The sequence below is a fragment of the Scyliorhinus torazame genome, chromosome 3 (genome assembly GCF_047496885.1).
Source record: "Scyliorhinus torazame isolate Kashiwa2021f chromosome 3, sScyTor2.1, whole genome shotgun sequence".
Classification (NCBI taxonomy): domain Eukaryota; kingdom Metazoa; phylum Chordata; class Chondrichthyes; order Carcharhiniformes; family Scyliorhinidae; genus Scyliorhinus; species Scyliorhinus torazame.
In genome coordinates, this window is record NC_092709.1 from 354987933 (window position 1) to 355015473 (window position 27541).

The 27541-nt window shown below is 46.0% G+C and overlaps 1 protein-coding gene across 9 annotated transcripts in view; it reads right to left on the reverse strand.

Annotated features, from left to right (window-relative positions):
* Positions 1-27541, reverse strand: part of znf638 (zinc finger protein 638) — a 344100-nt gene that overhangs the window by 55371 nt on the left and 261188 nt on the right. For all 9 annotated transcript variants that reach the window (XM_072497778.1, XM_072497779.1, XM_072497783.1 and 6 more), the window contains exons 14-16: positions 27305-27352; positions 26464-26601; positions 22580-22708 (exon numbers count right to left, since the gene is read on the reverse strand). In XM_072497778.1, coding sequence (XP_072353879.1) covers positions 22580-22708; positions 26464-26601; positions 27305-27352 — 315 coding nt within the window. The remainder of the gene's footprint in view (positions 1-22579; positions 22709-26463; positions 26602-27304; positions 27353-27541) is intronic.

Below are 27541 nucleotides of genomic sequence, written 5' to 3' on the forward strand. Positions count from 1 at the left end.
GAATGTGTGCCATCTCGTCCCGGGCACTTGTCGGCCTTTAGGTCCAATGCTTTTCCAATCATCTTTCCATGGTGATGATTGTTTTAAGTTCTCCGGTTTGCCTCTTGATTGAAGTATCTTTGGAAGTTTTCCAAGCCTTCTGCAGTGAAGACATGCAAAATACCTGTTCAACATCTCTGCCATTTCTGTATTTGCCATGATCAATTCCCCAAATCCACTCTCTGGAAGACCAACATTAGCTTTAGTTACACTTTTTCTTATTTAAATTATTTTTGAGTTTATATTACTAGCTAGCTTTCTCTCTTGCTCTTCTATTATTTATTGCCATTCTCTGGAGGTTCTTAAAATTTAACCAATCTTCTGATAAACTTTGCAGAATTATACAGTGTTCCTTTCAATTTGATGCTATCCTTAACCTCCTTATTCAGTAATAGATTTTGGATCCTTCTCAAACAGACTTTATTTCTCATTGGGATAAATCTTCTGAGCACAAGATATCTCCATAAATGCCTATCACTGCAACTCTACCCATGTTGTAGCCCAATCAGCTAAGTTCACTTCCCAAGTAAAAATATTGAAGGAGATGCATTTAGGATGGGTTGAGGCGTTTTAAAACAATACCAAATGCTGCAACAAACCATTTGCTACCCTCTCCATTGGTCAAGCTTATTAAACACAACACTGACCTGATCAGAACACTTGCACAGAAAACTACAGCTGGGTTTTGTACTCCATGGAGGCTTCCCACCAACAAAATGAAGCATTTTGGTAGAAAGAATGACACAATGTCATGTCGAGACCAGAGAAGTTGAGGTTATTGGACGATTTTGATTGTGAGACACCACATCAGGTGCCATACAGAACTCACCTGATGAAGGAGCTGCACTCCGAAAGCTAGTGATTCGAAACACATCTGTGGGACTTGAACCTGGTGTTGTAAGACTTCTTACTTTACAGAAAGAAACTGGCACCATTGAGAAGTCAATCCAAGATTGTGGGGAGAATCAAGTGTTCAAAATTATATATAGTTTTGATAGAAGTATACAGATAGAAATTATCTCCACTGCCAGTAACCAGAGTGTTATGGGCCAGTGTTTAGAGAGCCCCAAAGTGTATCATGGAGTTCACCTGACCCACAACTTTTAATAGATTGTGGTATGGGGAGCACACGGCCCACTCTACAGGTGTGGTACAGCAGAAGTGGAAAAGCAATTTTAAAATTTTTTTAAATTGTTTTTTATTAAAGCTTTTTTCAACCAGAATTTTTTACGTAACAAAATAAACGAAAAATATTTAACAAAACAAGGTGGCTGCTATCAGTATACAAAACGAAAATACACATTATATCAACAGGTCCCCCCTCCTGAGCCCCCCTTCATCCTGCTGCTGCTGACATTTTACTGTTCCCCTAGAAAGTCAGGGAAAGGTTGCCACCGCCGGGAGAACCCCATCAAGGAACCTCTCAAGGCAAACTTTATTCGCTCCAGGCTGAAGATCCCAGCCATATCACTAACCCAGGTCTCCACACTCGGGGGTTTTGAGTCCCTCCACATTAACAAGATCCGTCTCCGGGCTACCAGGGAGGCAAAGGCCAACACCTCAGCCTCTTTCGCTTCCTGCACTCCCGGATCCTCCAACACCCCAAATATCGCTATTGTTGGACTCGGCTTCACCTGGGTATCCAAAATCCTGGACATAACCCTCGCAAAGCCCTGCCAGAATTCTTTCAGTGCCGGGCATGCTCAGAACATATGGACATGATTTGTTGGACTCCTTGCACATCTCGCGCACCTGTTCTCTACTCAAAAACACTTGCTCATTCTTGCCGTCATGTGAGCCCGGTGCACCACCTTAAACTGAATTAAACTGAGCCTGGCACATGATGCAGACAAATTCACCCTGCCCAGGGCACCAGCCCACAGGCCCTCATCTAGCTCCTCGCCCAGCTCTTCCTCCCACTTGCTCTTCAGCTCCTCCACTGAGGCTTGTTCCGCCTCCTGCAGCTCCTGATATATGTCCGACACCTTCCCCTCTCCTACCGAGACTCCCGACACAACCCTGTCCTGTATCCTTCGAGGGGGTAACAGTGGAAATGTCCCCACCTGTTTTTTGAGAAAGTCCTGAACCTGGAGGTATCTGAAAGTATTTCCCGGGGGCAGGCAGAACTTCTCCTCCAGCGCCTGCACACTGGGGAAAGTCTCATCTATAAACAGGTCCCCCATCCTTCGAATGCCTGCCCTATACCAGCCTTGAAACCCATCTATCCTGCCCGGAGCAAATCTATGGTTATTCTGTATCGGGGTCCAAACTGAGGCCCCCCTCCTCCTTCCTGTGCCTCCTCCACTGACCCTCAGTGCCGCCGTCACAAGCAGGCTTGTGGTGTATCGTGCCGGCGAGAACGGCTGCGATGCCGTTACTAGTGCCCCTAGGCTGGTGCCTTTGCATGACGCTGCCTCTAGCCGCCCCCACGCCAACCCTTCCTCCATCACCCACTTCCGAATCATGGCCACATTAGCCGCCCAATAGTAGCTGCAGAAGTTCGGCAGTGCCAACCCTCTTCCACTCCCCCCCCCCGGCTACGCTCCAAGAATAATCTTTTGACTTGCGGGGTTTTATTTGCCCACACAAATCTCGTGATAATCCTCTTCACCCGCTTGAAAAAGGATTTGGGGATGAAAATGGGGAGGCACTGAAAAACGAACAGAAATCTGGGAAGAACCGTCATCTTCACAGTGTGCACTCTTCCCGCCAGGGAAAGCGGGAGCACGTCCCACCTTTTAAAGTCTCACTCCATCTGCTCTACAAGCCGAGATAGATTGAGCCTGTGTAGGGCATCCCAGTTCCGAGCCACCTGTATACCTAAATATCGAAAGCTCCTCTCCACTCTCTTGAGCAGGAGCTGCCCCAGTCTCTCCTCCTGAACCATAGCATGGATTACAAACTGCTCATTTTTCCCCATGTTCAACTTGTACCCCGAGAAGCTCCCAAAGTCCCCCAGTATCCGCATGACCTCCCCCATCCCCTAGCGGGTCCGAAATATACAACAGCAGGTCATGCGCGTAGAGAGAAACCCAGTGCTCCTCCTCCTCCCCCCCCCTCACCCCGAACCAGCCCCCTCCAGTTCCTTGAGGTCCTAAGCGCTATGGCCAATGGTTCAATTGCCAGGGCAAATAGCAACGGGGACAGGGGGCACCCCTGCCTCGTTCCTTGCAACCTGAAATACTCCGACCTCAGCCGGTCGTGGACACACTCGCTACGGGGGCCTATGAATCCCTCCCCGAATCCAAACCTAACACTTCCCACAGGTACTCCCACTCCACCCTGTCAAACGCCTTCTCCACATCCATTGCAGCCACTACTTCTGCGTTCCCCACCCGCCCCTCCGAGGGCATCATAATAATATTCAGGATCCTCCTCACATTTGTGTTCAGCTGCCTGCCCTTGACAAAACCCGTCTGGTCCTCCTCATCACTCCCGGGACACAGTCCTCTATTCTGGTAGCCAAAATTGTTGCTCGCAATTTGGCATCTACATTCAGGAGCGATATCGGCCTGTAGGACCCACACTGGAGTGAATCCTTCTCTTTCGTCAAAATGAGCAAGATCAATGCCTGCGACATTGTTGGGGGGAGGGTTCCTCTCTCCTTTGCCTCGTTAAAGGTTCTTAGCGGGAGTGGGCTCAGCAGCTCCGAGAACTTCTAATAAAATCCTACAGGGAAGCCATCCAGACCCGGGGCCTTGCCCGACTGCATACTTGCCAGTCCCTTAACTACCTCCTCCAACTCAATCGGGGCCCCAGGTCCCTCAACCCGCTCCTCATCCATCCTTGGGAACCTCAATTGATCCATAAATTGCTTCATCCCTTCCCCACCCATCGGGGGTTCTGACTAATATAGTTTCCCATGGAACTCCTTGAAGGCTCCATTGATCCTCTCTGGGCTCAACACCGTGTTACCTTCCTTATCCTGCACTCCCCGATCTCCCTGGCCGCCTCCCTCCTGCGAAGTTGGTGCATCAGCATCCTACTTGCCTTCTTCCCATACTCGCCGACTGCCCCCATCACTTTCCCCAACTGTGCCGCCGCCTTCCCAGTGGTCAGCAAATCGAACTGCGCCTGTAATCTCCAGCGCTCCTCTAGCAGCCCCCCGCTCGGGGGTCTCCGCGTACTTCCTGTCTACCCTAAGTATCTCTCCCACCAGCCTCTCCGCCCTCTCCCTTTTCTCTCTGTGGGACCCAAGAGATTAATTCCCCCCTGATGACCGCCTTCATAGCCTCCTAAACCGCTGCCACTGTTACCTCCCCTGTGTCACATAGTTCTGAATGCTCCTCATCTGCCCACACACCTCTTCATCCGCCAGCAGCCCCACATCCAGTCTCCAGATAGGGCGCTGCCCCCGCTCCGCCCCCAGTCACAGGTCCACCCAATGCGGGGCATGGTCCGAGATCGCAATGGCCGGATACTCTACCCCCTCCACCCTCAGGATAAACGCCCTGCTCAGCACAAAAAAGTCAATCCGCGAGTAGACTTCATGGAGGTGGAAGAAAAAGGAGAACTCCTTCGCCCTTGGCTGCGCGAATCTCCACGGGTCCACGCCCCCCCATCTGATCCATGAAATCCCACAGGGCCCTGGCCGCCACCGGTCTCTTTCCCGACCCGGACTTAAGGCTGGTCTAACGCCGGATCCAAGACAGTATTATAGTCCCGTCTCCCTCCCCCCCCCCATAATCAAGTTACTCAACTCCTGGTCCGGCATCTTACCCAGCATGCGCCTCATTAATTCCACATCATACCAGTTCGGGGCATATACATTCACCAACACCATCCAGGCCCCCTGTAACTTGCCACTCACCATTATGTACCGATCCCCCTTGTCCGCCACGATACTCCCTGCTTCAAACGCCACCCGTTTACTCACCAAAATTGCCACCCCTCTGGTCTTTGAGTCTAGCCCCGAGTGGAACATCTGGCCCACCCATCCCCTCCTCAACCTCGCCTGGTCAGCGAGTTTTAAGTGCGTCTCCTGCAACATAGCCACGTCCGCCTTCAATCCCTTTAGATGCGAGAACACGCAGGACCTCTTGACCAACCCCCCCCGCCCCCCCCCCCCCCCCCCCGCCTAGCCATCTCCCTTTTTTGGCCAGCCACGTGCCCGTGCCCCCCGCTCGCTCCAGCCCTCCCGCCGGAGGCCCCCCAACCCGACTCTCCAGCTATCCCCAACAACTGGCGCCTCTTCAGTCAGCAAAGCAGCACCCCTTTCTCCCCCCCCAACCCCCCGCCAAGCACCTGCTCAGCACTGATTTCCCCCCCCATTGCGCTACCGTAAGTCAGCTGACGCCAGCCGCTCTCACCACTATCTCCAAACTTACTATTGTCTCCTCCTTCGGGCCCCCCAAACCCCCTCCCCCGCAGGGTAAGAGGGCAAGTGCCATCCAGATCCTTCCTGTGCAACGGACAACACAACCCGGGCGTTCCCCCGCCCCTGAAACAAAAATCAGGAAAAAGAAAGCAAACAAACTTAAATTCTACAAATAATCTCACACCAGGCCAACCCCCGATTACACATCCCCGCCAGCGCGTTTTACCCACGTGCAGCTGCCCCTTAGTTCAAGTCCAGCTTTTCATTCCTAATTAATGTCCACGCCTCATCTGGCGTATCAAAATAATGCCTATCCTGGTACGTTACTCAAAGTCTCGCCGGATGCAGGAGCCCGAACTTCACCCCTTTGCTGTGGAGGATCGCCTTGGCCCGGTTGAAACCTGCACGCCGCCTCGCCAGTTCAGCTCCCAAGTCCTGGTAATGCGGATCTCGCCGTTCTCCCACTTGCTGCTCCGCTCCTTCTTTACCCACCGCAGGACACACTCCCAGTCTGTAAAGCGGTGGAACCTTATCACCATCGCCCTCAGTGGTTCGTTCGCCCTCAGCTTCCTGGAGAGGACCCTATGCGCCCCGTCCAGCTCCAAGGGCCACGGGAAGGCCCCCGCGCCCATCAGCGTCCCCAGCATTGCAGTCATCTACGGGCTCGCGACCGCCCCCTCCGCACATTCAGGGAGGTCCAGGATCCGCAGGTTGTGACTCAGAGACCTATATTCGAGGTCATCCAGCCTCTCCTGCCATCTCTTATGTAGGGCCTCGTGCGCCTCCACCCTGACCGCCAAGCCCAGGATCTCGTCCTCGTTCTCAGACACCTTCCTCTCCACCTCTTTGATCGCCTTCTCCTGTACCTTCTGAACCTCCACCATCTTTTCCATGGAGGCCTTCATAGGGGCCAGCATCTCCATTTTTAGTTCTGCGAAGCAGGTCCTCAAACAGTCCTGCTGCTCTCTGGCCCACTGGATCCACGCTTCTCGATCCGCGCCGGCCGCCATTTTGCCCTCCCAGACCCACTCTGCCTTCTTCCCCGCGATTGTTCGTTTGACGGCCCCGCTCCTGGTTCCCTCCATACAGCACCGGGGGAACCTCTCCAGCATCCGTTCCCACACTGGTATCCGCCCTCCATGTGCCACTGCCGCCACGTTTAACGGCCCGAAATCCCGATCCCTGCGGGAGCTGCCGTGTGCGCGACCTAGCTGGTCATGGCCGTGACCGGAAGACCAGCGTGGAAAAGCAATTTTTTAAAGCAAAACAATGTTTATTCTATGAACTCGTTAACCTTTTTAAAACAGTGAACATCTTAGCAACCATTAATTCAAATACAACCCCAAAGAATACAACACGAAGTAATCCTTAATTACTTCCCAAACATCCAGAAGACAGAAGAAACACCTTTTAACAGAAGCACATCAGGTTTACATTCACAACTGAGAACATTTATAATTCTGAATTCACCAAATGATCAAGAGATAGTCTTTTATGGCAGAGAGATCAACAGTACACCTGCTGTGTCTGGCTTCAGCTCCAACACTGAAAACGAAACTAAAACACACCCCTCTTTAGCAAACAGCCTAAAACAAAAGTAAAAAAACTGACAGACAGCCCAGCTCCACCCTCACTGACATCACGGATAAACACCCATTTCTTAAAGGTAAATTTCTTTTTTCAATCTCCTTTTTCACATTTTCTACCAGATTTACACCCACCAACAACAAACAATAATCAGTAACAAATATGTCAATCCCCATATCAATAACTATCCCATCCTCCCACCAAACCCCAAACTTTAGCCCACATGTTCATGTAAACAATTGACAAAAAGGAATCAGGAATCACCCATAGTCACCATCAACACACACCTCCCCCTCCCCCCAACCCTCCCACCCCCAACTAATGTTCAATGTTATCCAGTTCTTGAAAGTGCATGATGAATAATGCCCATGAATTGTAGAACCCCTCCACCCTTCCCCTCAGTTCAAACTTAACCTTCTCAAGAGTCAAGAATTCCAACAAGTCCCACTGCCACGCCAGGGCACAGGGTGGAGAGTCTGCCCTCCGTCCCATCAGGATCCGCCTTCTGGCGATCAACATCTGCCTCCGCACCCATTTCCAACCCTGGCTAGTCCGACACTCCGAATATGGCCACCCGGGGGCCCGGGTCCAGTTTCACGTGCACCACTTTAGAAATTACCCTAAAAACCTTCCAGTAATCCTTTGGCTTTGGACAGGACCAAAACATATGAACGTGATTAGCGGTGCCCCCCCCCCCGGCAACGTTCACACACATCTTCTACTCCTTCAAAGAATCGGCCCATCCTCGCCCTCGTGAGGTGTGCTCTGTATGCCACCTTCAGCTGTATCAGCCCCAACCTCGCGCACGAGGTGGAGGCATTCACGCTCCGGAGCACCTCACACCAGAACCCCTCCTCCATATCCTCTCCCAACTCTCCCTCCCACTTTGCCTTGATCCCTTCCAGTGATCTTTCCCTCAATCTCTCTGAATAAAGAACAAAGAAAAGTACAGCACAGGAACAGGCCCTTCGGCCCTCCAAGCCTGTGCCGACCATGCTGCCCATCTAAACTAAAATCTTCCACACTTCCTGGGTCTGTATCCCTCTATTCCCACCCTATTCATGTATTTGTCAAGATGCCCCTTAAATGTCACTATCATCCCTGCTTCCACCACCTCCTCCAGCAGCGAGTTCCAGGCACCCACTACCCTCAGTGTAAAAAACTTGCCTCGTACGCCTCTCGCACCTTAAACCTATGCCTCCTACTAATTGACCCCTCTACCCTGGAAAAAAGCCTCTACTATCCACTCTGTCTATGCACCTCATAATTTTGTAGACCTCTATCAGGTCACCCCCCTCAGCCTCCGTCGTTCCAGTGAGAACAAACCGAGTTTATTCAACCGCCCACACTCTGAAAAAAGTCTTTAATGGCAGGAAAATTGGCAGGCATTAAAAAATAAACACAAATCACAGCAGCACGTTCATTTTAACCGCCTGTACCCGACCCGCCAGTGACAGGGGGAGACCATCCCACCTTGCCAGATCAACTTTCTACTTGAAATGTTGTACCTGCGGTGTCCCCCCCCCCCCCCCCCCCAAACCCAACCAACCACTCCCGGGCAGCCTGCACCCCCAGGCACCTAAAGTGAGTCCTGCCCCCATCACCAGCCGAGACACCATAAAATACTCACTCTTGTCTAGATTTAGTTTGTACCCAGAGAAAGACCCAAACACTCGAAGCAGCTCCAATATTCCCCCTATCGACACACTCGGTTCCGACACGATTAACAGCAAATCATCGGCATATAAGGACACCCTATGCTCTATTCCTTTCCATAACCCCAAACTTCTTAATGCGATGGCCAACAGCTCAATCAGTTTGCAAACAGCAGGGGGGGGGGGGACATAGGACGAAATCTGCCTAGTCCCACGGTGGAGAGAAAAGTATCTTGAGCTGATGTTGCTTGTGCGGACACTTGCCCTCAGCTCCTTATATAGTAGCTTTACCCAGTTCACAAATCTTGGTCCAATCCCAAACCGCTCCAGCACTGCCATCAAGTACCCCCATTCTACCCGGTCAAACGCCTTCTCAGCGTCTAGTGCCACAACCACCTGTTTCCTTCCCCTCTGACGGTGCCATTACAACGTTCAATACCCTTCTAACGTTTGAAAAGAGCTGCCTCCCTCTCACGTACCCAGTCTGATCTTCACCTATCGCCTTCGGGAGGCACTCCTCCAGCCTACCCACCAGTATCTTCGCCAATACTTTTGCGTCCACATTCAGAATGGATATGGGCCTATACCACCCATACTCCGTCAGATCCTTATCTTTTTTAGCAACAGGGAAATTGATGCCTGCCCCAATGTTTGTGGCAACACCCCTTTCCCTATCGCCTCTTCAAACATCCCCACCATCAGGGGTACCAGCTCATCCTTGAATTTTTTATAATATTCCAGCGGAAACCCATCCAGCCCCGCCACCTTCTCCAACTGCATCCTCCCAATCGCATCCTTTACCTCCTGCTCCACTATCGCTCCTTCTAATGTAGCCCTGTCCCCCTCCCCTAGCCTCGGGTACTCCAACCCATCTAGAAATTATTTCATCTCACGGTCTCCCCCAGGTGGCTCTGACCTGTACAACCTCTCATAAAATTCCTCAGAAACCTTGTTAATCAGACCCGGAGCCACCACCAACTTCCCTGCCCTATCCCTTGTTGCTGCCTCCCTCCGGAGCTGACCTGCTAACATATCTCCAGGTTCGTAAACTGCACCCCTTGCTCGTCTCAGTTGGTGCACCACCTTCCTGGTGGACAGTCGGTCAAAGCTCACCTGTAGTTCCTTCCTCTTTTCCAGCTTCACTGGGTCCCCATCTTCTGCATAACTCGTATCTGCCTCCAACATCTCATCTATTACCCTCTGCCGCTCCAATCTCTCCTCTTTGTCCACCATGGCCTTAAACAAAATCACCTCACCCCTCACCACCGCCTTTAGAGCCTCCCAGACAACTGCCTTCAACACCTCACCCGTACAGTTGAAACCAACATATTCCTTCATTACCTTTTCAATTTTGTCACAGAACACTTGGTCCCCCAAAAGTCCCACATCTAATTTCCACCCCGGCCTCTGCGCTGCCCCCTTCTCCAGTACCATATCCACCCAACGCAGAGCATGATCTGACACTGCAATTGCCGAGTTTCCGACCCCTTAACCCCAGCCAGCAAAGCCTTCCCCACCACGAAAAAGCCAGATCCGCGAGTATACCTTATGGACCGTTGAGAAAAACGAGTACTCCCGTTCCCTCGGGGCAGAAACCTCCAAGGGTCCACCCCTCCCATTTTCACTTGCTTGGGTCACTTCCTGTATGCGTGGAGTCTGTACATTCGCCCCGTGACTACGGGTGCTCCCGCTTCCTCCCACAAGTCCAAAAAGACGTGCAGTTAGGTGATTTGGGCATTGAATTCTCCCTCAGTGTACCCAAACAGGCGCACAGGCAGGAGATACAGAAGTCTGAGAACAGACTCAAAAACAGCGTCTTCCGCGCTGTTACCAGACTCCTAAATGACCCTCTTATGGACTGACCTCATTAACACTACACCCTGTATGCTTCAGCCGATGCCGGTGCTTATGTAGTTACATTGCATACCTTGGATTGCCCTATTATGTATTTTATTTTATTCCTTTTTCTTCCCATGTACTTAATGATCTGTTGAGCTGCTCGCAGAAAAATATTTTTCACTGTACCTCGGTACACGTGACAATAAACAAATCCAATCCAACTTGTGACACTAATAAATATCAAGTACAGACAATAATTTAATAAAATATATATAAATAGGTTACCATTTAGAAGGCACATCAGTCTCACACACCTGCCTTGTGGCACCCCTTAGTACATCGCCTCAAAATGGCACACAACTGCAATTTGAGCCCATTTATGCTGTCTGTTTCGCAGCATTCCATGGTAACTTCAACCATTTATCTGCTTCTTGATCAGCACTATACACAGTGCTCATTATACAATTTAAGACCATAGTTAACAAGTAAACCACAACTGACTTCCAATCTTGCAAGTAAACTAAATCATGTGGGTTTGGGCATGCAGCTCCTGACCGGGATCCATCAAACCCATTTTTTGGTAATTAGATGGCTTATTTTAAAAAACAACATAAGAACAAGTACACAGAACACAAGTAAGAAAATATCATTTAGTTAACAACATTTTGGTTAAAAAAAAATTATTATAAAACATTGTTGAAATGTGTCGGTCTTGTTTTTCATGATTATTGGAATTTGAATATGAGCATTGTGGTTCTGGAGATGGTTATCAACACCTGACCACGGTCATATATGCCTTGGCTTTCTTGAAGCACAATAGAAGATAGCTGCCCGGGGAATCTTCAGAAGCAAAGACTAATTGACATCAGTGAAACTAAGCATCACAACTAATGTGGAATTTCTTTAAGAATCAAATTCTGATCTGTGATGTGCTACATCAATGATGCGCAAGACGTTATCAGGTTCCTGCGACAACACAGACTTGGAAGCTGGTTTGGGGCAAATCACCAGGGAGGCTGACTCAGGTTTCAGCCCATTTGTCACTCCTCCACCCCGCTCAAGGGAGAATGAGTGTCAGACTTCTACAGGACTGCAGCTGACTGAAGGGTACAGTAGATCTGTTGTGGGATCCACCTGACTCTCAGGCAAGCATGATGGTGATTGCCTCCAACCACCATCGTGCAATCAGCAGCAAACTGACTGTTCATTGGCCCCAAACTAAAATGCTCGCTCTCAGAAGACAAACTGTTCACCCAAGTAGAAATAGCAAAATATATATGCTTGTGAATTGCTGTGTTCTCAAAATCACTCATCTTCTGACCTTAATCCCAGCTTCTGTGATTTTGATTTCTGACTTAGTATGAGAGTTGTTCAACAGTGTGCATTGTTGTTAACGGAATATCCTTGTCCTTGATGCCTTTAGTGTCCATGTCACAACATCTCTAGATATTGTGCTTCTTCCACTGAAAGCCTGGTTTGTAAAATAGATTTTGTCTCAGAAACCAGGAAAGAAATACCCCATGTGTGTTTTTTTTAAAACAAGTACTATCTGGGAGAAAGGTGTCCAGATGAAACTGCCCCTCTGTGCACTGGCTACTGTGACTCCTTGTCCACCCCATGGTTATCTCGCCTTCAAGGCTTCAACACAGTCTCCAGCGCCTAGCAATTTCAGATCTGAAAGACTCCTGCATAATATTCACCAGCATGCAAGTCTTTTTGGTAGATCTTAGGATTGTATGACACAATGCGACTCTTCAACATGCCCAGTGTGCTATGTAACCAGGAGAGTAGAATTCCACATGAAGTTACATCTGTGCCCAGAGGAACTGAAGGGAGTTAGCCAACAAGGTGAATCCATGGCTGCCAACATGCCACGCCTAATCTTTCATCTGTTACCAATCTTTAGGGCATAATTGTAACAGACTGAAAGGACCGCATTCGCTTGCTGGATTGCTTTTGAGTCAGCTCATTTCGATAAATGCAGCTAGTTAAATAATTAAGAATAGTTGGAATGAAACATGGTTCAAATGGCTGCAGAGCTGTCAAAAATGCTTGCTGAACGGCTCTTAATGAGAATCCCTCTTGACTAAGAGGAGTGCAACCTTCATTATACAATGTAAAACCGATCAAACACAAAAGTTGCCTCATGAAGTTGTAAGTTATGCCAAAGTTGTAAGCAAGCCTGCAATGCCTTACATTCTGTCAATCAGAAATGTGTTAGGTGAATACCATCTGGTGAGGCAATGTTCTTCAGAAAAATAAACAGATGAATGTATGGGGGATGCTGTCTAGTCATGTGTCAGTTACTGTTAATATATTAAAGAATTAATATTGTTCTAGCACTGAGACTTGATACAGTTGGGTCAAACTTTGGACAACTTTTGCCAGAGGCTTGCTTTATTTAGAAAGCATGCGTTTACATTATTCTGCCATTCCACATCTTAGAATCCCAACTGCTGCAGCTTTACTGTATCAATAGCGGCATGAAAGTCAGGAAGCAGCAGGTTGCTGTCAGCACTCAATCCAAGCCACATAGCAAAGTCCCTACCTCCAACTAACCATTAGCAAAGCAGTATTCTTGTTCCAGACCAAATTTTACATTTTTTTATTTTTATTTTTTATTACAGTACCCAATTATTCCCCCCCCCAATTAAGGGGTAATTTAGCATGGCCAATCCACCTAACTTAAACATCTTTGGGTTGTGGGGGCGAAACCCACGTAGACGGGGGGGGGGGGGGGGGGGGGGAGAATGTGCAAACTTCACACTGACAGTGACCCAGGGTCGTGATTTGAACCCGGTCCTCTGCGCCGTAGTCCCAGTGCTAACCACTGCGCCGCGTGCCGCCCAATTCCAGACCTAATTGATTAAGTAATGGAAGATTTGATTTCCAATCAATGGTGGTCAGATTAACAAGTTACTGCGGTTATGGGAAGCGAAAGGACTTTTTTTAAAAACTAAAAACACCAAAAGTTGAAAGCCAATTGTAGCCAAATACAAAAGGATAACAAAACAATAGATGAGTTTATATCAATCAAGACAATGGTAGGGATACTAAAACTGGCTGTGGGACTTGGGATGGGAGGTGAATCCACTTAAAAATAAATCAATAAACTTCTACATTGTAACATACGTCTGGCCAGGTGTGCTGCCCTCCACGGCTGAATAACCATACACTTTTCCTTATCTAGTGAAATGCAGCCACTTGGGCAGATTATCTGAAAACTACAATACCCAAGGAACCATGCCCCAACCTGAGTTAGTACCTTCCAAAGACATTAGGAAATATGGACAGAACTGAAAAATGACAAACGGTTAAATTCAAAGTAGTGGGGCTATTTTAAACACAGCTGCACGTGTCCACACTTTATAGTGGAGCCAACAAACCCCAACAATTCTTCAGGCCAACTGGAACAGACATGCCCAACTGTCTAACCTTGGAGGTAAGAGGAACTGGAGATATAGGAAGTAAAGTGTAATCTGCAGTCCCAGCTGGATATAAAACATCAGGCCAGCATTTCAAGAAAAACACTATCCAACATGGCATTCCACCAGAGTGCCACATGTACTTTTCATGATCAATACTCACAAGGTGAAGGTAAAGTCGCCACAGTTCCAGATGGCCATAGGGTGCTTTCCCCTTTTTGGGTGGTGGTGGTGGGGTTGGGGGGGGGGGGGGGGAGAAGCTGACTGGTAGTGACTTAACTGAGGATCACTACACCTCAAGGTAGGACAAGGTTGAGAAGGCGGGGCTTCATGAATAACGTCAGCTGGCACGGGAATTGAACCCATGCTGTGGCCTTGCTCTGCATTATGAACCAGCTATCTAGCCAACTGAGCTAAACTTTCCAGAGCACTTTACAGCCAATGAAGTAGCAATTGCAGCCACGTTTGTACGGTTGGAAATGTGACAGCTAATAGGTGCACAAAAAGATCCCACAAACAGCAATGAGATAATAACCAGATTATTTTGAGATTGCATGTCATTTCTTTGAAAAGAATGGGATCATGTGTGAAAACCTGAGATGCCCCAATTTAATGTCTCAAACTGGATGTGGAGAAGATGTTCCCTCTTTTGGAGAGATTCTAGAATTCTGAGTCACTGCTTAAAAATAAGGGGTTGCCCACTTAAGACAGATGAGGAAAAACAAATTCTCTCAGAAGGCAGTGAATCTCTGGAGTTCTCTTCAGCAAAAGGCAGTGGAAGCAGAGTGTTTGAATATCTTTAAGACAGAAGAAGATAAATTCTTGATTAACAAGGGGGTAATAGGTTAATTGGGGGTAGGCAAGAATGTGGGTTGAGGTTACAATTAGATCAGCCATGACCTTATTGAATGAAGGAGCAGGTTTGAAGAGCTGTGTGGCCTACTCATGCTCCTAATTTGTATGTTCATATGTAAATAAAGAATGAATTATATTAGGACGCATAGCTAGAAGGGTGCCCTCATTGTGACATATTTTCATGTACAATATTTCATGTTTGTTACTATTATCGCTGATCCACTCATGCAACCTAAATGGTTCCGTGTCTGATTGGATATTACAGACAACCTGGTTGAGATTCCGAAGTGATTTTGATTATGCTACTAAACAAGAAGTTAAAATTCTATCATTGCAAATTATGAAACTGAACTCAATAAATCTGAATTTCTAAGCTTGTGTCAGGAAATAAACAGCACCATGAAAGCTGCCAGACTGCTGTCCAGGCCTAACTTTATTCACCGATGATAATCAGAAATCGGAATCTATCACCCCTCCCCGGTCTGTAGTGCTTATTTCTTCGTCTTTTAGGAGGCCCAGTACTACTTTCCCAGTCCCACTACATGTGGGACATAATTTAGCCTGGCCAGTGTTGCCCATAACTCAAGAAATGAAAATAGTCATTTGCAACCAAAAATGGTCCTCACACAAACCAACAGCAGAAAAAAAAAGCAATAGACTTTCTTCATTAATTCTAATGACACCCTAATGCCTAGAAAATGCCAAGATAAACAGACCAAGTAGCAGTGAAAGCAAGACAAACTGGAGCAACTATTGTCTAAGGTGGTCATTTATTTTTAGAACCATTTGGAACTAAAGAATACATTAATGCAAATTCTGTAAATAAGCAGGATAACCCAAAACACACATTACTAACTGACACAAGACAATTACTGCAATTTAAAAGGGACTGTAGTCAGCCTATCAATTAAGAATTACTAAGGTTCAAAAGCAACATTACATCCATATATATCAGTACAGTATTCTCCTGTACTAACTGTCCAGGCTTCCTGTTTATTAGGCAGGGTAATGATTAGTTTAAAAAAAACTTGAGTGTTCTTTTTGCAGAGCCCTGGTTCATCACAGAACGTGCATGGGTTTTGCGAGTTTCTCATCTTCACCACTGCTGTAAGGGCCTCATCTACGAGCCTTTTTCCCTGAAGAAAGGAAAACACAGAAATGACTAGCGGAAGGAACTGTGCTCAACACTGTATTCCAGGAGAAGAGGTTTACCATGGTGAGATATCCCCATATTTCTCAAATACAATGTTGTCAGATGTTTGCACTTTGGCAGGCACTGCCTCACCAGTGCTGGTCACACTGGTATCAGGTGTCCCTGTTCTTGTCCGCATTCAGTGTCAACATCATAATATTTCCAGGTCAGTTACCGTTGGTTAGATGCAGAGTAAAGCTCCCTTTATTCTGCCCCAACTCATGCGAGCACTTTCTAGTGTACTATTGTGGCATGTCCATTTCTCATGCCAGTCATTCTGCTGCAGCCTCTTGGTTAGAGTCTGCCCAATTCTGGACAATGATGGATCAAAGACTTGTACTCACTAGAACCTGGAAGGAGAATCCCAAATATTCCTTTCACTTAGAACCTTTCCAACCAGAGGGAGGAGACTTCCAACACCTCATTCAGGGTTGTCAAAGCATAATTCCTGAAAATGGAAGTAGCTTCAACACACTGATCCATTCGGTCCTCGGGACTGCTTGCTTGAGGGCAGAGATTTTTTGAGGTTGGCAGCTGGTTGCCAGTCCTTCATCAAGAAACCGCCTGAATTCTTCAGTGTGCTAAACACAAGGTTTCATTGCAGCAGAGAAAATGCAAATATGACACCTGAATCACTATTTTCACATCAGCTAATGTCACATAGCCTTTTCCTAGTACAGCCGTCTTTCAATTGTGTAGCCGACTATACAATCTCATGAAGTGACCTATGTTGAGATTCAAAGTGACTTGACCTGAATGCACCACGATAACCAAATCTGTTTTCCCTAGTATCTGTGACAGTAGCGACACTGACCAAAAATGATCAGCATCACATTCAGCTGTGTTGAAACACCTCCAGACAAAATGTAAGACAAGTGGCGAGATCTTGTGGCTGCTCACGCCGGAAGGATATTCCCGCCCCGCATGGCGCACCCCGCCACGGGTGTACCAGCGGTGTGGAATGGACTCAGTGGGAAATCTGATAGCAGTGGGACCAGAAGACCCTGCTACTGGCCAACAGCAGGCTGCCGAGAATCACGCCGCAGGGAGGCCAGAGACACTCACCCATACGGTTTGAGTGGATCTCTCCTTGCATTTTGCAAACCCTGCAGAGCAATAGTGAGAGACGGTGGCACTGGGCAACCAAGCTCTTTCCCCATTTCAGACACCCAGTGCTGTCCTGATGCGTCAAACACTCCCAGGGCATGTAAAGCACAGGTTACATACAGAATCGAGCTCCCTCCACTCTGTGCATGCAAACGCATCCAGGGCAATGGCAGTAACAGAACAGGGTTGGACAGAGTAAAGCTCCATCTACTCTGCTCCATCAAACACTCCCAGGACAGGTACAGCATGGGGTTAGATACAGAGTAAAGCTCCCGCTACACTGTCCCTATCAAACACTCCCAGGACAGGTACAGCACGGGGTTAGATACAGTTAGGCTACCTCTACCCTGACCCATCAAATGCTCCCAGGGCAGGTACAGCGCGGGGTTAGAAACAGAGTAAAGCTCCCTATACGCTGTCCCATCAAACACTCCCAGGGCAAGTACAACACATGATTAGATACAGAGTAAAGCTCCCTCTACCCTGTCCAATCAAACAGTCCCAGGCCAAGTATAGCACAGATTTAGATACAGAGTAAAGCTTTGTCTACACTGTCCCAATCATACACGCCAGGGCAAGTACAGTATGGAATAGATACAAGGTAAAAGCTCCAGATACATTGGTACAACAATGTCTCTAAATGGCTCTTCCAGGTGAACAGCCCCTACTGTACACTCAGCATTCTTGCAACTCCTTTGCCAGGCACTGTCAGGTTAGTGGCATCAGCCCCAATTAGAGTCAAGATTTGTGCTGTGTTCCCATGCCCATTAGGAGATGGACTGACACTGCCCATAGTAACTTTAAATAGGGTACTTGCAGCCTGAAGACAAAGGAAATCTGATCCTTTCAGTCTGGGCTGGGCTTGAATGTCAGTGAATAATTCACTGTATTACCTGGCCATTGTCATTTAAATTCAGTTTTTAAATATGAGAATACATCAACACCTTTTGAAAATGAACAGATCTCAAAATTCACAAAAGGTCTGTAGCAACAGTTCAACTACACTCACTGCACTTCAGCAGCTGACTGCCATCAGGGAAACAAAAATATCTTGCATGCACCAAAACAACAGGTTCTCTAGATTAATTCCTGGGGCGAGAGGATTGGTGTTAGGTGACAGGGTGAATGGAACGAGGCTCTATCCTCTGCAATTTAGAAGAATGAGAGGTTCTCTCATTGAAATGTGTCAAATCCTCCACAGGACTTGACCAGGTAGATGCGGAGAAGTTATTTTTCCTGGCTTGAGATCTCAAACTAAGAGGAAAAGGGACCTCAGGTCTCAGGAAGAGGTATCTATCACTTAGGAGGAAAGATGAGAATTCTTTCAAAGGATTTCGAATCTTTGGAATTTTCTATCTTAGAGGATTGTGAATGCTCAGTCATTGAGTACATTCAAGACCGAGATCAATATGCTTTGGGGAACACTGGGAATCATGGGATATTGGGGAAAGTGGAGTTGATGTAGACGTCCAGCATTAATCCTGTTGAATGGCGTAGTAGTCGTCACAAGGGACTGAATGGCCCACTCTCGTTCCTACTTCACATCTTATGTATATAGGACAATCTCAAAGATTCAGGACACCATGCCAACTCGGTGTACTCCACCTTTGTCCTTGAATAAATGTAAAATATGTGTCTCAGGATCTGTTATCCACAGAGAAAGGGGGTGTTTAAGGGGAGATGAGGAAAATGACTGCTCCAAAGCAACACGGCCCCCTTCATCTCCAAGTGAGAGATGCAGAAGTCCATCCCACACTGGAATGACAAAACAGCAAAGATTTCAGCTTAAATGTTAGCAGAGGATCAGAAGGATGTGGAAGCGACAGTACAAGGGGTAAATATCCAACAGAAATGGAAATATATACTTCTAATATAAAGGGATGCTTTGCTGTTTGGAGCATTAAGCAAAAGTAAAGTCGCCATAGTTCCAGATGACCATAGGCTGCTTTTCCCTTTGAGGGGTAGAGCTGACTGGTGGTGGTTTAACCCGAGGATCACCACACCTCAGGTGAGGGGCAACGTTGAGAAGGCAGAGCCTCCATGAATAACCGCAGTCAGTATGGGAATTGAACCCACGCTGCTGGCCTCACTCTGCATCACAAAACCAGCTGTCCAGCCAACTGGTCCCCGTTTGGAGCATGCAGAGGTTCAGTGAGTTAAGTTATTAAAAATTACAACATAACAATAGCTGGGGCAGACATTATGGGTTGAATGTGCTCTTCCTATTGTTTTATTTCAATGTCTAAAAGGAACCACCAGTGAAAAAAAAACATGGGATTCAAAATAGACTTTCCAAATACCTGAATGGTATCAATCCAGAATAGTAAAGAGGAAGAACAAAAGTAGAAATAAACTTTTGGAGGGGAATGGGGGGGGGTTGTTAAATCTCCTCTCAAATGCTCGGAGTCATAAAAGGGTCAGAGAAGTCGCCAAGAAGAAATATATTTTTGTTCAAACGTAGTTAGTAGTTATGATCTGAAATGTATCTCCTGAAAGAGTGGTGGAAGCAGATTCAGTAGTAAATTCCAAAGGAACATTTAACATTGGGCATTATGTTCCGAGTTTTGTAAGCCTGGACTGGTTGAGGACAGTTAAAGAGACTTGCTGTGTTGGGATGTATCTGAAAAGCAAAAAGCAAAGTTTTTTGGGGGGGAAAAAGCAAGGAAGTTGGATTAAATTGGCTTGCTCTACCAAAGAGCCAACAAAGGCACAGTGGGCCAATGACCTTCCTCAAAGCTGTTTCATTCTAAGACTGTGCTAGTTTTAATTCACGAGAACCTCGCGAAACTATTACATGGCTAAAAATAACGGACACTTAGTGATGTTGCCAAGTGATTTACCATACCTAAATTAGTTGGTAAATTAGTACCAGCAATCTTTTGGATCTTATTCATCTAGCGCCATTACTGTAAGGAAAGCATCCCTGCGTTTCACAGGAGGGTAATCAAACAAAAATTAACAATGGGCCAAAGGGGAGATATTATGACAGGTGGCTAAATGGTCAAAGAAGATGGTTGGAAGGAGTTAATTGCACAATGATAACTGGTCTCTGCTTATTGAATTTCCACCAGCAGTATCCAGGCCTACAAAATGGGTTTGCACCCTTCTCCTATGACAGCTTTGGAATAAGGGCAGCCTTCAGAGAAACTGAATTTAAGCTGAATTGCTTGGTTCCCCGCTGACGAATCAGTGATAGGAAAAGGCTGAAGCTTGCTCTGGAGTCTAAAATGCCCAAAATAAATACAAACACATCTAAGATCAGAATCTATGCCTTTACTGTAGCTACAGCCATTTTGGTTGATAAATTGATGCCTGTGAGATTAAGTTCATTTCAGTTTCGGGTGAAGAGGACACAAGTTAACGTTCCACGGTGACATCACTGACAGGTATTTACCCGTAAAATTTAAAATACCACCCAGAAACAAAAACGTCTTGATTGAACAGCAGTGGCCCAAGTAACCCGACAAACACCCATCTTGGGGTATCTGTACTTGTTGGGTCAAGTCTCTGAAGATGAAAACATCAAGCCAGAAACCTAAAGTAAGTATCTGTCAGCAATCATGGTACCAAGGAGAGTTACTTTTCCCATTAACTTTCAGTTCTTTTGCCTTATGAACTGAGAGTTGCCCATTAGTCTGGAGGTGTTTCTTTTAGGAAGGGACCGAGAAGAGAGAATCAAAAGCAACACAGACTGCCTAAAGTCAGGAAATACACAAGCTAACTCTTCAATACCTTTAGCTTGAGTGGAGAATGAGCAGGCTTACCACGGGCTGCAAATCGGGGCCATGCGCCTTTGGGTGGAGCTTTTCTTTTCTGCGGCATTGTCATGAACGAGCTTAACTCCTTTGCAGCTGCCGGTTCGTGTTGCTTTTGCTTCGCTGCCAGCATGCGACATGTCAGGTTATCCAGAAAATGAGGACCTAACAAATCTGCGGTGGATAGGTTGGGAAAATTCAAAGGGGTGGGAGCAATCTTTTCCATGCCAGTTGCCCGTAACAGCCTCTCAGACCTCAATTCGGAAAGGAAAGTGTGAGTCTGCCCAGCTAAAACGACTGCCAGGCGACATGCAGTGATCATGGAGAGTAACTTCTCCTTCAGCTGAATACGAGAGGCGGATTCAAGCCCACCCTTCAGTTTATCCAGCTCAAACGTCTGGGCAGCTAAAATGAGAGGGCTCACAGTTTCAGTCACCCTCGATTGGATGGAACGCGTTGCTTCTATCACCCCTAATAACTTGTCACGCTCCAGCTTGGTGGAAATCACACCCTTTGAGACAAGCAACTTATAGATCTGCTGATCAACCTCAGGAGCAGCAACTGCTGGGACATCAGGAATGCCAACATGGAATCTGAGACGGTTCTGGTGTTCCACACTCAGTGGAAGACGGAACGCTAAGGGCAAGAGATTATGGCATTCAAGTGGTGTCCTGCAATAGGTCTTGGACTTCCAGCAACATCTGACATCACGGGAACCCTTCAGGGGTCCACCGGCCCAGTGAAGAAGGTCAGATGACCATTTTGTCCTTGTGCTGGACAATACAGTCTCAAACGTGGACTTCTCTGAAACCTTTGGCACAGTCTGAGGGATTGGCTTAGAAAGGGGAAGTGGCATGAATTGTATTGACTGTCTAGAGCGACCCCACCAGGGATTTGGCTCCTTACTGACTGACTGTGCTCCATTCCCTGAGCTAGGTTCTATATTCAGTTGCGAACTGGGATCCTGCGGTATTTGAGGGTCACTCAAAAGGAATTGTGGAGCTGGAGGAACATCAATGCGAAACCCAGCTGGACTGTCGCTGGTGAAGTCAAGCTGTAAAGAAGATAAAAGGTTAAATGCGTCAGAGACGACTTACAGAATGTGTCCGTAATGGTACAGAAATGGAAAGCTACGTACAGCAAGGTCAAGAGGTCAGCCTTCACAGGCTAATAAGGTAGAGTCTAGTTTATAGCTCGCCAAATCCATTTTTGTAGAAGAGGAGGAATAATCTCTTGACTCTTAAGGATTTGACATTTCCTCAAGAATTAGAGAAATTCTTCCTTCGAGACCTTCACCCTACTGGGATACTCAAATGATTCCTCAGGTCAATAGTGAAATCCAATTTACTTTGTTACAAAATAGATGCAACATCAGGTGCTTGCCTAATAAGTGTTACAGTATTTTTAAAAATGCAGCTCAACAGGTTTCAGGCTTCACGGAAAATCATTACATGAGGGATTTGCCATCGTAAGGCTTTAGTTTTCATAAGACATACTTTTTCCATAACTCATCACCGAGTATCCGGATAAATGCATACATAGAAAGACTTGGAGATTTGAAGTAGCTCTTCATCACATCTACCTGGAACAGCAACTCCTCGCACATATACAAACACACTTAGGAGTGAAGAGTCTGGAGTGAGAAAAGGTCATTCAGCCCATCAACCCCACACCATTCAAAATCCACATGTGATTATTCAATTATAGATTCCCTACCAGCCCGTTAATCCTTTGTATTTTATTAAGTTTTTACCAATCACATTTTATTCCTCTATTAACCAGATGTGACAAACCCACTGATCACTTACCCCTGACTGTGCTCCTGCCTTCGGAGACAAAGAGAATTCCAGAGTTTTTCCATGGAAGTCATGAGGAATCTCGCGGAAAAAGTTGCACATGGATGTAGCAGCATTTCCACTCTCGAGCTGTAGAAGGACCTGCAGCAATCACAGCACAAGACTGGGTTAAACTAAGTCAACTGATAACACATTCTGACCATAAACAATTCAGCTTTTATCTCAAGCCCAAAATCTCAATTTACACTGAAATGACACCAATGCTAACGTCTGCCTGAACGAGGGCAGGACAACTGGGTCTAATCATCACACTTCTCAGCACTCACCACTACACAGGGATTCGGAGCAGGAAAACCAGACTGATTTTTCTCTCCACAGACTAGACATATGGAGGGCAATCTTAGCAAACTGATCAGTCACCACAGAACGAATGAGGCTTTGAATCTGGGACCCTTAGTCTTTATGGATCAGTTCAATGCTGTGCCAATTCTTTCCAAACTAATCCACCAGGAGAGATCTGGCAATTTCGTGCAGCTACAAAATTGGATGCAGCATCTCAAAGATGAATAAGTTTTAACAGACTTATAATAAATTTGATGGGTAATAAAATAAGCATGACAGCACTGCTGCTAGAAATGGCTACTAGCAGGCCACATTTCACTTCCTGTGATATTTAATTATCACAATATAACAGGATGCCTCTGCATCCACAACCCATACTCAAAATTAAACCGAGGGCGAATAGCCTCCTACTTAACTTAGCTACTTGGTTGGTCCTTAGTTTACAACAAACCAGATCTGGCTGTTTTTGTTTAATATTTAATACAATGTCTGATACAGCCAACTCGTTGTCAAACCTGTGACCCCAATCTTTGATTGCATCATCCTCCAGCGCCGATATGAAGTGCGCGTGCTGTGCCCAAAAGGGACACACTACATTTACTTAAACTTAGCTCAGGTTTGAAATAAGCAAATTTGTGTGCGCAGAAGCAAAGCTGGAAGTCAACTGTTAATAAATTATGCTACTGCCCAGCAAAAACAAAATGGGCAAGAGCCACAGCTCTGACAACCAGTTCCTGACAATGTGCCAGGTGTTAAAATTGAGGTTTACGATCATAGAATCCCTGTAGTGCAGGAGACCATTCGGCCCATCGAGTCTGCACCAACTCTTCGAAAGACCACCCTACCGAGGCCCAATGCCCCTCTCTATTCCTGCAACCCCACACTAAGCTGCAATTAGCATGGCCAATCCACCTAACTTGGGCCAAATTTATGGAAGGGGTCATCTGACCGGTGCAGAATTCTGCCTGATCGTAAGCCTGTGTCATTTAGATCTCAGGGTGATGGGACCCAATTTTGAGTTCATGTTACAGGCTTCCCTTTAAACCCATGACGATGCAGAGAGACAGAAGCTGCAGTTTTGTCTTGTAGTCTGTCGTCAACTGAAGTAGAGAGCAAGAGACAGAATCAGCCACTTAGAATCACAATATTGCAGCATGGAGGGAGGCCATTTGGCAAGGAGAGCTGCGTCGGCTCTCCGAATGAGAAATGCACCTGGTGCCCTTCCCCCACCTTCTCTCTATAACCCTGCACTTCCTTAATAATAATCCAATTCCCACCCGATTGAACCTGCCTCCACCATTTCCTCAGTCAGCGCATTCCAGATCTTAACTACTCACTGTGCGAAAAAATTCAAGTCTCCATTGCTGCTTTTGCCAATTGCCCTCATTTTCGATCTTTCACCAGTATGCTACTCTGTCCAGATCCCTCATGATTTTGAATATCTCTTATCGAACCTCCTCTCAACCTTCTCTCACATGGAAAACAGTTCGAACTTCTCCAATCTATCGTCATGACCAAAGTTCCCCATCCTGGAACCTGACAATAAGCGATTTTCATTTCATTTCATTTCTTGTGAATCTTTTCTGTACCTTTTCTAATGCTTTTATTTCTTTCCTACATCGTGTTGTCCAGAACTAGACGCAATACTCATAGTTGAGGCCAAACCAGTGCTCTATGCAACTTTACCATAACTTGTTTCTGTACTAGGATCCTGTATGCTTTATTAACCATGTTCTCAACCTGTTCTTCAATGACCTATGGACATACACAGCCTGTTCCTGAACCCTCTTTAGAATTGTATCTTTCATTTTAATTGCCTGTCTGTGTTCTTCATACCTAAATGAATCAGTTGAGACTTCTCTGCACCTGCTAATTCCACGATCATGTCTATGTCCTTTGAAGTTCTACACTATCCTCTCACAGATGGCAATCTGGCAAGTGTCCTTATCATCTGTAAATTTTAAATTTGCGCCAATACACCAAGGTCTAGATTGTTTATACCAGGAGAATCAAGGGCCCCACACCAACACGAGGAACTCCACTACACACCTTCCTCCAGTCTGAGAAACATCCATTAACCACTACTCTGTTTCCCGTCACACAGCAGATTTTGTATCTATATTGGCACTGTCCAATGAGCTATATCTACACTGACAAGTCTGTTTACGGCACTTTTGGAAGCCCATGTACACCAAATCAACAGCATTGTTCTCGTTAGTCCTCCGTTACCTGGTCAAAAAACTCCAACTAGTTAGTTGAACACAATTTGTCCTCAACAACTCCATACTGGCTTTCTTTAATTAATATATTATATTAGTCCAAGTTACTTAATTTTGTCCTGAATTATTGTTTCTAAAAGTTTCCCACCATCAAATTCAACTGACCGGCCCGTGGTCACTAGGTTTATCTTTATATCCTTTTTAAAATAGGATTGTAACATCTCAATTCACCAGTGTGCTGGCACCACTCAAGTTCAAGGAAAATTCAAAAATTACTCCACTATCTCTACAATTTCCAGGCTCGCTTCCCTCAACCTTGGATGCATCTCTCTACTCCTGGTGACTTATCACCTTGAAAGACTACCCATCAAATACCTCTTCATCAATTCAAAATCTTTTAAGTGCATGAATGATCGCCCCTTCACCATGACCTAGGCTTCTTTCTTGATAATGACAGATACAAATATTCATTTAATACCGCAGCTATATCCCTGGCGACATGAGTAAATCACCCTTTTGATCACTAATTGCCCCACTCTTCCTGTTACCAGCTTTTTACTTTTTAGCAGCCGTCTTTCATACACCCTTTGCTTCTTTTGTTTGCTTTTCCCATTCTCTGCTTAACCTTCTACTTTCAGCCTGGGTTCTTAGTTGCATTATCTACCTGACATCCGTCATAATACTCACTTTCCTTCTTCATCTTAACCTCCATCACTTTCATCACCTAGGAAACTCTGCCCTTAAGCAAAAGAATTCGGACTCTATTGCTCACCACACAAAATACTGATTGGACCATGGGTTAGTAAGAAAGTAAAGGAGCTGGGAAACTTGTCAGGCTAGAGGAAAAAGTCTACAGGAAAATCAGTGAGATTGTGTTCTGGAATTAGAATTTACTAGCTGAAAACACCTGTGAATTGTTTGCAAAAAGAACTGCAGTTCTGTGGAAAGTGCAATGTCTGGCAAGTAAAAAAGAACATTTACTTTAGAGTTTAAAGTACACGTTGTCTATAAAAGAAACTAAAGTTTGATGAATAGTTTTGGTCATTTGTAACAATAAAAGTTTTAAAACATACAATCCTGACATCGTATCCTTTCAGCTGTTAACTCGAAGTTTGAATTCTCTTTAAAAGTTACACGTCTCTACAGAGATGTTAATAGGCCAGCTGATCAACAGCACCCTCCATAGACTGCAGAATTTCCTAGTTCAGGATTGGATGAGTCAGCCTTTCACAGCAGATCAATTCATCAATAAGCATTTACACAGCCCCAAAAGGCCCTTCTTTCTCAATTCCCCGCCCTAAGTAAGTTACTAAAATAAATAAATGCAGTCTTTACCTTGTTGTGTGGCTTCAAGAACATGGAATCCTTCACCCTTCCAAATCGAAAAGCAACACACAGGATGTCAACTTCTGTATAGCCATCCTCGGGTAGATTGCTTATGTGAACAAAATGGTCATATGTAGTACATCCAGCCTACACAAAGAGAATGAGAAAACCAAGAAATAAAATGAGGTAGACAATCAAGAGGCGATGAGCAACACACTATTCAGTCACAATACATCTTGCATCAAGAATTTAATCGAATGAAGGTCACGAAGGGGCCTAATGAAGGGGCTGGTTTAGCACACTGGGCTAAATCGCTGGCTTTGAAAGCAGACCAAGGCAGGCCAGCAGCACGGTTCAATTCCCGTACCAGCCTCCTCGAACAGGCGCCGGAATGTGGCGACTAGGGGCTTTTCAGAGTAACTTCATTGAAGCCTACTCGTGACAATAAGCGATTTTCATTTCATTTCATTTCAGGTTTTGTAACCTAGTAACCCAAGCATAGTACTTTACTCTCCTGCTGTCGAGGCACAGTTCCACCACCTCCAACAACTTTCTGGCCATCTTCATGTGCAAAGCCAAACAGTGATTGGTATTAGACTGTACTTCTGTAGAAGGTGCCACAGCCAAACCCCTCATTTTCCAGGTGCTATTGCTGAACAGCAATCATACAGAATTTGCCCAATTTATTTTCTTCCCTCCCGTGGTCGGGACGCTCGCCGCTACCCATTCCTTGATTTCTTACTCAGTCTGAATCAAAAATCAATTTACAATTCCTACACACTAACTATGCTAACTGAACAATCAATCATCAGTCCCTCCATTCTTAAAACACAAGTAACAAGATACTTACATCTGGTTTAAACCCAGATTCTTCAATTATATCTTTAAATATCACCTCCTGGAAAGACAGAAAAGATAAGAATTGAGTATTAGTAACCCTGACCAAATCATAGGGACAGATGTTGTCGCCTTCATCTCATTGGTAGCCTGGAGGTGCATATTGCTTAGCTGGAGGTCTCCCATCCTGCCTAGTGGTTCTGCCTGGCTCGGCGATTTAATGATATTCCTGCATTTAAATATATCATCA